At 54.1% G+C, this 14,227-nt stretch overlaps 4 protein-coding genes and 1 pseudogene across 4 annotated transcripts, besides 8 other annotated features; all 5 read left to right on the top strand.

Moving 5' to 3' along the window:
- Positions 1–7,422: a sequence feature (areas not merged during assembly with more than two copies in the genome that could not be assigned to a particular haplotype).
- Positions 542–587: a sequence feature (GA-rich).
- Tc00.1047053509115.60 (mucin-like glycoprotein, putative) lies at positions 629–1,783 on the top strand (the record flags this gene model as incomplete). The annotated part of the gene is made up of 1 exon (XM_802760.1): positions 629–1,783. The coding sequence occupies one exon, from the start codon at positions 629–631 to the stop codon at positions 1,781–1,783; it is 1,155 nt and encodes a 384-aa protein (XP_807853.1).
- Positions 3,833–3,877: a sequence feature (GA-rich).
- On the top strand, positions 3,920–5,074 carry Tc00.1047053509115.50 (mucin-like glycoprotein, putative; the record flags this gene model as incomplete). The annotated part of the gene is made up of 1 exon (XM_802759.1): positions 3,920–5,074. One exon carries the CDS (start codon positions 3,920–3,922, stop codon positions 5,072–5,074), a length of 1,155 nt encoding a protein of 384 aa, XP_807852.1.
- Positions 5,949–5,984: a microsatellite.
- On the top strand, positions 6,322–6,849 carry Tc00.1047053509115.41 (annotated as a pseudogene).
- On the top strand, positions 7,079–8,491 carry Tc00.1047053509115.30 (mucin-associated surface protein (MASP), putative; the record flags this gene model as incomplete). The annotated part of the gene is made up of 1 exon (XM_802758.1): positions 7,079–8,491. One exon carries the CDS (start codon positions 7,079–7,081, stop codon positions 8,489–8,491), a length of 1,413 nt encoding a protein of 470 aa, XP_807851.1.
- Positions 7,423–7,853: a sequence feature (areas merged during assembly that could not be assigned to a particular haplotype. This can correspond to areas where the two haplotypes were merged or to regions with more than two copies in the genome that were merged during assembly.).
- Positions 7,854–11,586: a sequence feature (areas not merged during assembly with more than two copies in the genome that could not be assigned to a particular haplotype).
- Tc00.1047053509115.20 (trans-sialidase, putative) lies at positions 9,776–12,403 on the top strand (the record flags this gene model as incomplete). The annotated part of the gene is made up of 1 exon (XM_802757.1): positions 9,776–12,403. One exon carries the CDS (start codon positions 9,776–9,778, stop codon positions 12,401–12,403), a length of 2,628 nt encoding a protein of 875 aa, XP_807850.1.
- Positions 11,587–14,227: a sequence feature (heterozygous, Esmeraldo-like haplotype).
- Positions 12,647–12,687: a sequence feature (AT_rich).

Below are 14,227 nucleotides of genomic sequence, written 5' to 3'. Positions count from 1 at the left end.
TGCTTTGTGTTTCTGCAGGCACACACACCCACACACGCACACAAGATGCACATTGCAGTGGATTTGAATACTTCTTTTGTGGTGCATGCTTGCAGTTGCGTGTGGCGGCGGCTGTCTTCTTCCGTGGTCATGTGGAGAAGGGAGGAGGGAGGGAGTGCGCAGCCCGATTCTCCTTTTCCTGTGGATGTGGTGCACCTCGTGTGACTGCATGGAGTGAGGCGCGGCATCCCGTTGAGGGCGGGATGGCAGTGTAAATTCATGTCGCCGCGTCGTGGATGGCTGAGGATCCGCTTCCACGTGTGGCTGGTGGTGTGGGTGTGGGCGCCTTGTGCTGGCTGCGGGGACGTGGCCATATCCGTTGGCTGTGAGAATGAGGTGGAGGAGGATGAGGTTGTGGATCTCTCCTTCTTGTCCATGGTGGGGTGACTGCTGGCAGTGTGCGTGTGTGTGTATGTGCGGCCTCGCATTCTGTGGAATGTGTGGGCTGTGGCTGCCTCTTGCCATGCTGTGTGCTCTCTTTGCGCGTGTGTCTATGCTGCGCCTCTCTCTTCCTCTCCCTCTTGTTCTGTCTTTCCCTTCCCCACTCCGTGTGCAGATCAACGGACTGACCCCAGCAACTCTAGGAAGGATGATGACCACTGCGATGACGGCGACTGCACTGCGTCGTGAGGTGTGCGCCCTGTTGTCCCTCGCGCTGTTGTGCTGCTGCGCTTCTGTGTGCGTGGCGGCTGCGGCTGCGACGGGGGCTGCTGTACATTCAAATGATTTGTATTTCGTAGGGCCTGCTGTGAACCTGTTGGTGGAGGTCTCGTGTGCAAACAGTGGGAATAAGTCGCAATGGCGCTTTCCCGGCCAGACAAATTGGAATAAGTGTGCACTCGTACAGGGTGCTCATGACTACAATGTTGATCAGGAGAACAATGGAGGCTACACTGTTGTTGCGGAGGAGACTGTAAGCTATAATGTTGTTCAGGTGGGCAGTGAAGAATACACTGTAAGTGGTACATCTGACGAAGTTGTTGTTGTTATTTTGGATTCGTCACGTGAGGATCCCAGCCTTGTCAGTGAGTCACTTTGCCTCTCGGCCGAACGGATGTACTCGGCTGCAAAATGTAATGAATCCTGCAATTCATCTAATTCGGATGCAACCGCGTTTACGAAGGAATATTCTACGAGTAACGCCAGTGGTGTGTACAAGAAGTGGCTGGAATATAATAAGTCTTCTAATCCTGCTGCGGGAAGCACCCCAGGCGTCTGTCCGTTAAAGACTTCTGTTGAAAAGGCACCTGAGAAGGCTAACGGTGGACCTCAAGAGGCCGCTGCAGTAGCGTCGGCAGCACAAGTGACAGCAGTGGAGGCACCCGCAGCGGGGCAGACTGCAGGCAGTTCGAGTTCAGCTGCGAGTGGGGCCCCATCATCGGCACAGACTATTGAGCAGGGGATAGCCCCAGCGGACCCACAACCCGGTAACACTTCGCAGCTGCCAACAGGCGAAGGGGTTGGCAGAACGGATGCATCCGGGACGACGCAAACACCCTCAGCCACTCCCGCCAGCGGCAATGGTGGGGCCTCCGGTGCAGCCACGGCCGGTGCTGCCTCACAGTCCGGCAACCCGACATATACGAGGGAGGCCAACAACAGTGCCGCCACCGGAGCGCAGGATCCCGGCACGTCGGACAGCAGCGCCATCGCCACTGCGTGGGTGCACACACCACTGCTGCTGCTGCTGACCGCCCTTGCATGTGCCGCTGGGCAGCGGTGCGGAGCAGCCACACAAGAATGATGAAAGGTACGACTCGTCCCCTGTATATGTGTTTTTTCTGCCTGACGCCCTGTGGGCAAATCCTCCACCTCAATTTAGGAAGTGCTTTTGCTATGTTCTGTTTTCCACTGTCTGGCTGCTGTACACCGTCGTGAATGACGAGTTCCCTCTTGTTTGCTTCTGCCACCCACACGCGGTGCCGGCCTCGCTGCTGTGCGTCCCACGGACTGCACAAACGAGGAGTGGAGGAGCAGGCCGGATGCCGCATGGAATGTGAGGGATGTTGTGTGGGCTGGTGGAGGAATGCGATCTTTTCTCATGCTTCATTGCTTATTTTTGTGCGGGCAATGTACGCCCACACCCATTCCCCTGTGTTTTGGGGACACGTGAAATGAAAACTTTTGCTGAGAGATGTTTCTTTTCTTTTTTTTCGCCCCCCGGGAGTTTTTTTTGACTCCCAAACTTCTTTTGTTTTCTTTTTAAATTTCCTGCTGCTTTTTTATATTGTATTGCTTTTTGTTTTCTTGCAAATTATTTCTCTTCTTTTACTTGTTGCTTTAGGGCAACCACCATGGACGGTTTTTCTCTTCTACTTTTTAATTGTTTCCTGCTGCGCTCTTCCTGTGAGGGGTGCCGTGTGTTTCCCGCCCAACTGCTCCACTCGCACACCCACCGACACGCTCACGACGACGGCCCTGTGCGCCTCGCCTGCTGCACGCATGAGGAGGGGCCGCGACGAACGGCGCGCTGAGGGAGCCGTGACGTGTGGGCGTGCGACGAGGGCCGGTGGGGCGGAGCACACATTTCCTTCCCTCTTGTTTTGTTTGCTTTTGCGGCCAGGGCTGGCAGACACCCGCGGTGCCACACACACAGCCACACCCTGCCGCTATCCAGAGGAATTTTTTCGTGCTTTGCGTGTTTATTTCACGCGCCGGCATTTCTTTTATGGTCGGCCTCGTGAGCATTTCTTTTCCCCTCTGATGATTTGTTTTCTTTTGCTGTGCTCGCTCTCCCGATGGAGTGACGCGACTCCCATCATGTCTGCGTGCTTCTCTCAGTCCCCACACATACACGAGTGACTGTGCTCTGCGGGCCGCCCTCACGCGCCGATGAGAGGGCTGAGGAGAGCAGCAACACGCAGATGACCCTGTGAAATGTAAACGATGTGCGGACAAGCAGAGGGTCGGACGGTTGAAAGACATTTAAATATCTTTTAATTTTATTTTGTGGGCAAAATATATGCAGACAGTTTGGTGGGGCCACACGGCAGCCAGGCGATTTTTCTTATTTTCAAATTTGTGCGGAACAGTAATGGACGATTTCTTTTTCATTTATAATTATTTTGTGCGATGGGGTTTGTATAGGATGAAGGGGATGGTTTTCTTTGTTTTAAATAAATCTTGTGTGGGTTGCCGCTGCTCGGGCTGCAGTGCAGTCATGAGTTTGAGCGGTCTTCTAGTTGTTGTTTCCGCCATGCACCTCCGCTGTACATTTTTGTGCGTCTCTCCGCATACTCCGCTCCCTTTTTTCTAATATTTTGCTTTGTGTTTCTGCAGGCACACACAACCACACACGCACACAAGATGCACATTGCAGTGGATTTGAATACTTCTTTTGTGGTGCATGCTTGCAGTTGCGTGTGGCGGCGGCTGTCTTCTTCCGTGGTCATGTGGAGAAGGGAGGAGGGAGGGAGTGCGCAGCCCGATTCTCCTTTTCCTGTGGGTGTGGTGCACCTCGTGTGACTGCATGGAGTGAGGCGCGGCATCCCGTTGAGGGCGGGATGGCAGTGTAAATTCATGTCGCCGCGTCGTGGATGGCTGAGGATCCGCTTCCACGTGTGGCTGGTGGTGTGGGTGTGGGCGCCTTGTGCTGGCTGCGGGGACGTGGCCATATCCGTTGGCTGTGAGAATGAGGTGGAGGAGGATGAGGTTGTGGATCTCTCCTTCTTGTCCATGGTGGGGTGACTGCTGGCAGTGTGCGTGTGTGTGTATGTGCGGCCTCGCAGTCTGTGGGCTGTGGCTGCCTCTTGCCATGCTGTGTGCTCTCTTTGCGCGTGTGTCTATGCTGCGCCTCTCTCTCCCTCTCTCTCTTGTTCTGTCTTTCACTTCCCCACTCCGTGTGCAGATCAACGGACTGACCCCAGCAACTCTAGGAAGGATGATGACCACTGCGATGACGGCGACTGCACTGCGCCGTGAGGTGTGCGCCCTGTTGTCCCCCGCGCTGTTGTGCTGCTGCGCTTCTGTGTGCGTGGCGGCTGCGGCTGCGACGGGGGCTGCTGTACATTCAAATGATTTGTATTTCGTAGGGCCTGCTGTGAACCTGTTGGTGGAGGTCTCGTGTGCAAACAGTGGGAATAAGTCGCAATGGCGCTTCCCCGGCCAGACAAATTGGAATAAGTGTGCACTCGTACAGGGTGCTCATGACTACAATGTTGATCAGGAGAACAATGGAGGCTACACTGTTGTTGCGGAGGAGACTGTAAGCTATAATGTTGTTCAGGTGGGCAGTGAAGAATACACTGTAAGTGGTACATCTGACGAAGTTGTTGTTGTTATTTTGGATTCGTCACGTGAGGATCCCAGCCTTGTCAGTGAGTCACTTTGCCTCTCGGCCGAACGGATGTACTCGGCTGCAAAATGTAATGAATCCTGCAATTCATCTAATTCGGATGCAACCGCGTTTACGATGGAATATTCTACGAGTAACGCCAGTGGTGTGTACAAGAAGTGGCTGGAATATAATAAGTCTTCTAATCCTGCTGCGGGAAGCACCCCAGGCGTCTGTCCGTTAAAGACTTCTGTTGAAAAGGCACCTGAGAAGGCTAACGGTGAACCTCAAGAGGCCGCTGCAGTAACGTCGGCAGCACAAGTGACAGCAGTGGAGACACCCGCAGCGGGGCAGGCTGCAGGCAGTTCGAGTTCAGCTGCGAGTGGGGCCCCATCATCGGCACAGATTATTGAGCAGGGGATAGCCCCAGCGGACCCACAACCCGGTAACACTTCGCAGCTGCCAACAGGCGAAGGGGTTGGCAGAACGGATGCATCCGGGACGACGCAAACACCCTCAGCCACTCCCGCCAGCGGCAATGGTGGGGCCTCCGGTGCAGCCACGGCCGGTGCTGCCTCACAGTCCGGCAACCCGACATATACGAGGGAGGCCAACAACAGTGCCGCCACCGGAGCGCAGGATCCCGGCACGTCGGACAGCAGCGCCATCGCCACTGCGTGGGTGCACACACCACTGCTGCTGCTGCTGACCGCCCTTGCATGTGCCGCTGGGCAGCGGTGCGGAGCAGCCACACACGAATGATGAAAGGTACGACTCGTCCCCTGTATGTGTGTTTTTTCTGCCTGACGCCCTGTGGGCAAATCCTCCACCTCAATTTAGGAAGTGCTTTTGCTATGTTCTGTTTTCCACTGTCTGGCTGCTGTACACCGTCGTGAATGACGAGTTCCCTCTTGTTTGCTTCTGCCACCCACACGCGGTGCCGGCCTCGCTGCTGTGCGCCCCACGGACTGCACAAACGAGGAGTGGAGGAGCAGGCCGGATGCCGCATGGAATGTGAGGGTTGTTGTGTGGGCTGGTGGAACAGTACGATCCTTTTCTTATGCTTCATTGCTTATTTTTGTGCGGGCAATGTACGCCCACACCCATTCCCCTGTGTTTTGGGGACACGTGAAATGAAAACTTTTGCTGAGAGATGTTTCTTTTCTTTTTTTTCGCCCCCCGGGAGTTTTTTTTGACTCCCAAACTTCTTTTGTTTTCTTTTTAAATTTCCTGCTGCTTTTTTATATTGTATTGCTTTTTGTTTTCTTGCAAATTATTTCTCTTCTTTTACTTGTTGCTTTAGGGCAACCACCATGGACGGTTTTTCTCTTCTACTTTTTAATTGTTTCCTGCTGCGCTCTTCCTGTGAGGGGTGCCGTGTGTTTCCCGCCCAACTGCTCCACTCGCACACCCACCGACACGCTCACGACGACGGCCCTGTGCGCCTCGCCTGCTGCACGCATGAGGAGGGGCCGCGACGAACGGCGCGCTGAGGGAGCCGTGACGTGTGGGCGTGCGACGAGGGCATGTGGGGCGGCGCACACATTTCTTTCCCTCTTGTTTTGTTTGTTTTTGCGGCCAGGGCTGGCAGACACCCGCAGCGCCACACACACAGCCACACCCTGCCGCCGTGTTTTTTTCTTTTTTTTTTTTTTGTTTTGTTTTGTTTTGTGGATGTGTGTGTGCTGCCACTGTGCGTGATTGTTGAGGTTGGGGCCGTGCCGTATGTATCGCCTCCATCCAGTTGTGCCTCTTGTCGTCCTGATGTGCCTCCCTGTGCTCTTCTTCTTTTTAACTCCTCCCACAACACACGTACACAGTCACATGGGTATTTGCACAGTGCTCTGCAGGAATATTTTTGGTAACGAGGGACATTGGCTGACGTTTGTGCTGAAAGGATGACGGTGCCACGATGGCCTCCTCTGGCAATGACAGTCGCTCTGTTCTCGACACTTCCACACACTCCTCCCTCTCTGTGAGAGTGATTGCAATAGGAGCGTGGTCTACGGCAGCGGCAGCTGGTGCTGTGGAGGAGGACGAAGCGCCGAAGGAGGAATAAGAGGGCGAACCCGCTGGATGAGCTGCCGCTGATTCCGTTCTTGCTGGAAGCGTTAAACCGCGAGTACAGTAAGACGGACACTCGCACGGTTGCTGCTCCGAATTTCTTCCAGCACTGCGATGCCGCCGGCTACACGACTTTTTGGTACCACAAGCAGAAGGACAACAAGATGCGTTCCATGACGAATAACCTGGTCCGCGTGTGGTTGCAGCGCATGGAGCACGTGTGCGAGTACGCGTTGGGCGTTGCGCTCGTGATTGTGGAGGATAGGCGGCACGACATTGTGGCGCTGTGTGTGTTGCGCGGCTGGGGCATGGCGGCGATTGTGGGGGACGTGGAGGACACGGAGCTGCTTGACTGGGGGAGGAAGTGGCGTACGTTGCGTCGCAGCGGGAGCGCATGACGGACTGCGTGTGGTGGAGGGGCGCGTGTTGAAGTGAGCGTGGCGTGCCTGTGAGGGACTGAGGAGAGAGAATAACAGTAATAGTGACCATGGGGGTGTGAGGGACGGTGCAGTGGCGAGGAGCGTTCCTCTTTTATTTTGATTGTTGTTGAGCGGCGCACGCCCAATTGTTGTTGTTGCGGTGCGTTACTCTCATTGCTGGATGGGACGGTGCGTGGTTGTGTGAAATGTCTCTCCTTTTTTTTCACTCTGCGTTGACGTGTTGTTGGTTTGTGCTGAAGGCTGCAGACAAGTGACAGGAGTGATGGCGATGATGATGACTGGCCGTGTGCTGCTGGTGTGTGCCCTCTGCGTGCTGTGGTGCGGTGTTAGTGTGGCGGCGGCCGATGTTGCTGGCGGAGGTGATGGCAGTGCGGATGAGTATTTTGTTTTGCGGTGGCACGCTCAGCTGCGGAAAGAATGCGCGGAGGCGGTCGGCAGGAGAACAGAAGACAGGAAGGATGCTTTCACTGTTGATGATTGCGTGCGTCGGGGGATGGACGGTATGAGTGCGTTTGGGGATGGCCGTCGTGTCTGGAGACGTCAGCTTTCTGCGGTGGTTGCTGGCGATGACATCACCGATGATGACAGCACCCGCGGATCCTCCTCGGAAGTACAGGCAGAGACTGACACTGGTTCGTTGGGCGGACGACCACCGAAACCACCGCTGGAGTCAGTTCCGGGAGCAGTACCAGATGCACAGGAGTTAGGAAAACTTTCAGAGGCTTCTGGGCCGACGATAAACGGAACTGGAGAGACTTTAGATGGTGAAGGAGAGGAAGGGGACGTGAGCCAGGATGAAGGCCAAGACGACAAGGATGGTAAAGACGAGGTTGTTGACGCCGCACCGGGAAATGGAGACAGCGAAACTTCAAATAAAGGACACGAAGACGAGAAGGAAAGAGTCAAGGAGGAAAAAGCAGGAAGCACGACAAAAGAACGAGAAGGAGATGAAAACAACGCTGCCGGCCGTGGACCTGCTCAAGGAACCACAGCTTCTCGGCCTGCTTCGCCCGTTGACGTCAGGAATCCTCAAAATTCCGTGTTGGACCAGGACGGCGCTGGAAGAGAAAAAGGGGGTGCCGGTCCAGTGGTGCTGCCACAAGCAGCAGGATTACGAGAGGCGGAGGGGGTACCAGCGAAATTAGCTCCCGGAGGAGATGCAGCCGGAAAAGAAACAGAGAGGCAAAACGGAACGGCGGAGCAAGTGGCTGCAAAGGAAGTGCAAACACCCGTCGGAGATAGTTCAGCAGAAGCAGCAGCAGCGGGAAAAGAATCCAAGGGAGAAAAGGAAGAAGAAAACGTAAGCGAGGCGGAAAAGGAGAAGTCACACGAAAATGTTGACGAAGAAGCAGCGGGAAAGAACGGAGGCAATGCGACAAAGAAACTACAAAAAGAAGCCATGGACGAGACAAGGCTAAAAAAACGAAACGAGCAGAAGGAGGCGGAAAATGCAAATAATACCAAAGAAGAACCCGACGAAGAAGAAGTCAAAAAAGCCACTCAAGAAGAAGAAGCAGCAGACAAAGAAAAAATGGTTTCAGCCCGAATCCTTACCAAAATTAATACGACGACACCAGCTGACAGTGACGGCAGCACCGCGGTCTCTCACACCACATTCCCTCTTTTGCTTCTTCTTGTTGCGTGTGCGGCTGCGGCTGCGGTGGTGGCCGCGTGAGAGTGAGTGTGAGAGAGCCATGCACCGCCCGCACACACACTCTTCCTTCTCTCTCTGTGTGTGTCCCCTTGCATGGACTCTCGTCCTCACCTCACCCCACGAAGCACACACAATAATGTGCCCATTGTATATATGCATTCACACCCATGCAGGCCCGTTGGTGCTCTCTTTTGCACCACACGCACCGCTGCCGTCCTGCCTGGCTGCATGGGCGGAGCACCGTAACTGTTTCTGTTTTGTTTTTATTGCATTGAGTGGGCGACCTCTCTCTCTCTCCCTGTGTGTGTGTTTTGCTTTACGGGAGTAATGAGAGTGTGTGTGCGCTGGTCGTCCCACGCTTCGGCTTTTTGTTTTGTTTTCCTTTTTGATTTTGTGGTTGAGTGCACCCATTCCGCGGCTGCGTGTGTGTGTGTGTGTGTGCGATGATATGAGTAATTTGCGTGTGTGCTATCTGCCTCTCTCTGCCGTTGCTTTCTTCAGACCCTCTTGTGCTGCACAGCTGCTCTGCAAGTATACACGCTGACAAAAGTACGAGCAGATGCACACGCCATGTTGCGCACGCTGTGGGGCGGCGTGAACGCTGAGGACGCACGCACGTACGCGATTCTTGCTGCGGCTGCCCCTGCGAGGAGGGATGAAGGATGACCGCGATTTGTTTTTTTGCCGTGCTGCGGCTGTTATGTTGGCGGCATCCAGCCATTGGGTGGTGTGGCATTTTGGTGTCTGGTATTATTGCGGATAGGCTTCAGCGCCGCAGCTGCACGGTCTGACGTGTTCCTCCCGCTGTTGATCCACCGACGGAGGATTTTCCGGCTGTGCGGGGCGATGTGCGATGTGCGGGTGCGTTGGAAGAGACGACAGCAAAAAGGCTGGTGGCAGCGCGTGTGTGCTGTGAAGGGCGGATGTGCTCTTTTGCCTCCCGTTGGTTGTTTTGTGCGTGAACGTTGCTCGGTGTGTCCTGACGCGTGACGGATAACGACGTACCGGGCGTGGCTCCTGCTGCTGCTGCTGGTGGTTGTTTTTGATGTTCCCGCTTCATTGTTCTTCCATCTCGTTCCATTTGTCTGTGTGCGTGAGTTGTTATTCTTGAGAGTGACTGCGGCGGAGATGATGATGCCGGTCACTCTGGATGGATCGCGGTGTTCACTGTTTCACTCCTTTTCCTTTTTTCTCTCGTACTCCCACACAAAGGAAAGAAGTTACAAACGAGCGCTAATCGCTACTGTGAAATTGTAAGGCACTGAAAGCACCAACAGCACACACACCGCCCACACACATATTTATATGCTCTCACGTGTTGCTGCAGTGAAGGCACCCCGCACACGCAACCGTCGCCGCGTGACCGTATCCAGCGGAAGGAGGAGGGAAGGAAGAGAGAGTGAGCCGCAGAGGCCCAACATGTCCCGGAATCTCCCCTACTCTGCGGTGCTGCTCGTCCTCCTCTTCGTGATGATTTGCTGCGGCAGTGGAGCTGCGGCTGCTGGTGAGGCGTCATCCCCGGAATGTTCAAAGCGTAAACGTTTTGTTTGGAGAGATAAGAAAGATGGAGAAACAGTGAGCTCGCTCTCTGTTCCCAGTCTTTTGAAAGTGGGGACTGATGTGTTTGCCGTTGCGGAGGCGCAGTGCTCAAAGGGGGCAGAAGGTGATTTTACTGGGATTGCCTCGAAGCTCCTGGCGTTGACTGATGAACAAGCAAGCAAGGAGTTGGATAAAACTGAATTGAAGACACAAGTACTGGAGGAATGTTCTTCCGATGAGAAATGCGCCTGCCGTATAGCGGATCAGGCTGTTTCTCAAGGAGTGAAGAATTTACATGTGAGCCGACCAACAACAGTCGTGCGGGGAAGTGATATTTACATGCTTGCTGGGAACTACAGTTTTGACGGTGCCTCTGATTTTCGGGCAGGTGGCTGGGGACTCATGCTGGTGAAAGGGAACGTCAGTGAGGAAGGAGAAAATAACAGAATTTATTGGAATGACACTTACGCTATCCCGTGGAGTTACAATGTCAATCAAAATGAACCCTTGAAAAGGCTGGTTGGCAGCGGTGGATCGGGTGTTAAGATGGAGGACGGTACGCTTGTGTTCCCGCTGGAAGGGACGAGGAATAAGACGAACCAGGGTGATGGCGCTGCAGAGGAAGAAAAGACTGTCTCGCTGATCCTACACTCGAAGGATACTAAATTTTGGACACTGTCGAAGGGGATGTCTGCCGGTGGCTGCAGTGATCCCTCCGTTGTGGAGTGGAAGGACACAAAACTCATGATGATGACTGCGTGTGATGATGGCCGCCGCAGGGTGTACGAGATCGGTGACAAGGGGGAGGAGTGGACGGAGGCACTCGGGACACTCTCGTGCGTGTGGGGCAACAAACACAAGGGTGAAAAGGTTGTTAGGAGCGGGTTCATCACAGCGGAGATTGACGAAAGGAAATTGATGCTCGTTACCCTGCCGGTGTATGCCGAGAAAGGCAACGAAAAGGGCGTACTCCATCTTTGGCTGACGGACAACACGCACATTGTTGATATTGGTCCGGTATTCGATGATGACGCTGCCGCCAGCTCCCTGTTGTACAACAGTGGAACTGATGGTAATAAGGATGAGTTGATTGCACTGTACGAGAAGAAGAAGGGCGGTGAGCAACCATCACTTGGTATGGTCTCTGTGCTTCTGACTGAGCAGCTGGAGCGGGTGAAGAAGGTGCTGGCGACCTGGAAGGAAGTGGATGACCGTGTCTCCAACCTGTGCACGTCATTGATTGCTGAGAAGGATCCCTCACCTGACACTGCCTGCGGCGCTGTTAAGGTCACGGATGGGCTGGTAGGCTTTTTGTCGGGCAATTTTTCTGATGGCACATGGATGGACGAGTACCTCGGGGTGAACGCCACAGTAAGTAATAACGGTGCAGCAGCGGCCACAGGGCCCTCCAATGGTGTGAAGTTCACTGGGCGTGGCGCAGGGGCGGAGTGGCCCGTTGGCAGGCAGGGGGAGAATCAGCTGTACCACTTTGCTAACTACAACTTCACTCTTGTGGCGACGGTGTCCATCGACAAAATGCCGGAGGGAAACACCCCCATTCCATTGATGGGCGTGCGTGCGGGCAGTAACGGAGGAAGCAAACTTATTGAGTTGTCGTACGACAGCGGAAAGAAGTGGCAGGTGCTGTGCGGTGATGGAGACACTAAGGAGCTCGGCAGCATTGGGGAGACAGATACACCGCACCACGTGGTAATTTTTCTACGGAACGGCACCCAGTGCACCGCGTACGTTGATGGTCAGCGTGTGGGGAATGCACAATGTGAATTGGGAAGTGGTGAGTCGAATGAGATCTCCCACTTCTACATTGGAGGGGATGGAGGCAGCGCAGAGATCAAAGGAGACGTGTCTGTGACTGTGACGAACGTCCTGCTGTACAACCGCCCGTGGGATGACACTGAGATTGGCGCCTTCAACCCGAATAAAGCCAATATTCAAGTTGAGGTGGACAGGCCTGTTGAGGGAGACGCGGTTCAATCTTCTGGTGGAGGAAAGGAAGAACAGAGACAGTTGTTGGGGAGCAGCGGTGTGAACGGTGTATCTACACCAACAGTGTCCAGTGCCACGACTTCCTCAGGAGAAGAGTCTGTAATGCAGGTGGTTTCAGAAGAATCTTCCGATGGAAGTGAAAATGTGGGTGGCGCTTCCTTGTCCGACAGTGACGCAGCGGTGGAGACAAGAGAAGGAGGAATGAATGGGCGAGAGGAGAAGGAGATCCAAGCACAGAACGGGGACGTAAAGGCTGCGGCCCTCAACAGCCATCTCGGGAATTTGTCGCAGGGGAATAACAGCGATGCCGGCACCACGCGTGAGAGCGGACTGTTGCTATCGTTGCTGCTTCTCCTGTTGGGACTGTGGGGGTTTGCGGCTCTGTGAGGCGTGACTGGCTGCCGCGTGGGACACTTGCGACCTCCCCTGCACGGAATTAATTTTCCTGGAACTAACTTTATCCTTACGATAATTTTCTTTTCTTGCTTTCTGTTTGTAATTCATAATTTTTTTTGCGTGTTGCGCGTGTGTGCGAGTGTGTGTCCTTAAAAAAAATTTTTTTTTCCGTTATTAATTTTCGTCTGTTTCTTTATTTTGCTCACCCATATCTTCTTTTTTGCTACTTTCTTGTTTTAAAAATTGTTTTAAAATTTTTTTTTTTTTTAATTTTACATCCCATATCCTTTTTTTTTGGTTTTTGGGGGCAATCACTGTGGAACTTTTTTCTTTTCTACTCTTCCCTCCTTTTAATTGTTTCTTGCGGCACTCTTCCTGTGAGGAGTGCCGTGTGTTTCCCGCCCAACTGCTCCACTCGCACACCCACCGACACGCTCATGACGACGGCCCTGTGCGCCTCGCCTGCTGCACGCATGAGGAGGGGCCGCGACGAACGGCGCGCTGAGGGAGCCGTGACGTGTGGGCGTGCGACGAGGGCCTGTGGGGCGGAGCACACATTTCTTCCCCTCTTGTTTTGTTTTCTTTGCGGCCAGGGCTGGCAGACACCCGCAGCGCCACACACACAGCCACACCCTGCCGCCGTGTTTTTTTGTTTTGTTTTGTTAGTGGATGTGTTTGTGCCGCCACCGTGCGTGATTGATGAGGTTGGGGCCGTGCCGCATGTATCGCTTCCATCCAGCTGTGCCTCTTGCTGTGCTGATGTGCCTCCCTGTGCTCTTCTTCTTTTTAGCTCCTCTCCCACAGCACACGTACACAGTCACATGAGTATTTGTACAGTGCTCTGCAGGAACGTTTTTGGTAACGAGGGACGTTGGCTGACGTTTGCGCTGAAAGGATGACGGTGCCACGATGGCCTTCTCTGACGATGACAGTCGCCGTGTTCTCGGCACACACTTCCACGCACTCTTCCCTGTCTCTCTGTGAGAGTGATGGTAGCGGGAGCGTGGTCTACGGCAGTGGCAGCTGTTGCTGTGGGGAAGGACGAAGCGCCGAAGGAATAAGAGGGCGAACCCGCTGGATGATATTACGATGGCGGATGAAAACATTTTCTACGGTCTTTCATCGCTTTTCTTTGGGAGTGCGGCGTGTCGCTGCCTGACGGGATGCCTGCACTCGGCACCCTTCGAGGCATTGCGTTCTTTCATTCAGGGTGATGTCGCAATTATCATGGCGGCACCTTCCCTCACCGGCTTTGAGTGTGACAATACGAATGGCGGCAAAAACAGCGATGAGGATGATGATGGTTTGCACCGAGAGACAGATTATTTGCGTGTCTTGGTACACGAATCCTGGGAGGGTTTGGATGTCGTCCCTACAATTTCCGGCCCTGCGGAACTTTTGGTTTTTGCGCTGTCACCCGCTGTAATTAGTGCCCATGCGTTGGGGCTGATCCGTTTACCGTGGAGTTCACGCAGCAGCTCTCGAGTGTTTGTGCTGCTCATCCCGCGTTGGTCCTTTCGCATTTATTTCAGGGTTGCCTGGCGTGTGATTCGTTGTGTGCTGTCCAGGCCGCCTTCTTCAGTTTTCTTTTGCTTCCCAATAAGAAACACTTTGCGTTGCGGTGGGTATTTACTTGCGTGGCCGTTGACGCACGTGACGATGCTCAACGGGTGTGTCTTTTGTTTGGCTGGCACGAGGGAGACTTCGGTGTGTGCCGACAGCACCGCGAAGGTCTTAGTCGACGGATCGAGGCGAAACTAAGGGAGGTCTGTCCGCTGCATCTCTCAAGGGTGGCTGCGGGGAACTCCGGACGCA

This window comes from Trypanosoma cruzi, genomic scaffold, assembly GCF_000209065.1.
Source record: "Trypanosoma cruzi strain CL Brener 1047053517151 genomic scaffold, whole genome shotgun sequence".
Taxonomy (NCBI): domain Eukaryota; phylum Euglenozoa; class Kinetoplastea; order Trypanosomatida; family Trypanosomatidae; genus Trypanosoma; species Trypanosoma cruzi.
The sequence above is the reverse complement of the archived record's forward strand: the minus strand, read 5'-3'. Positions and strand labels throughout refer to the sequence as shown.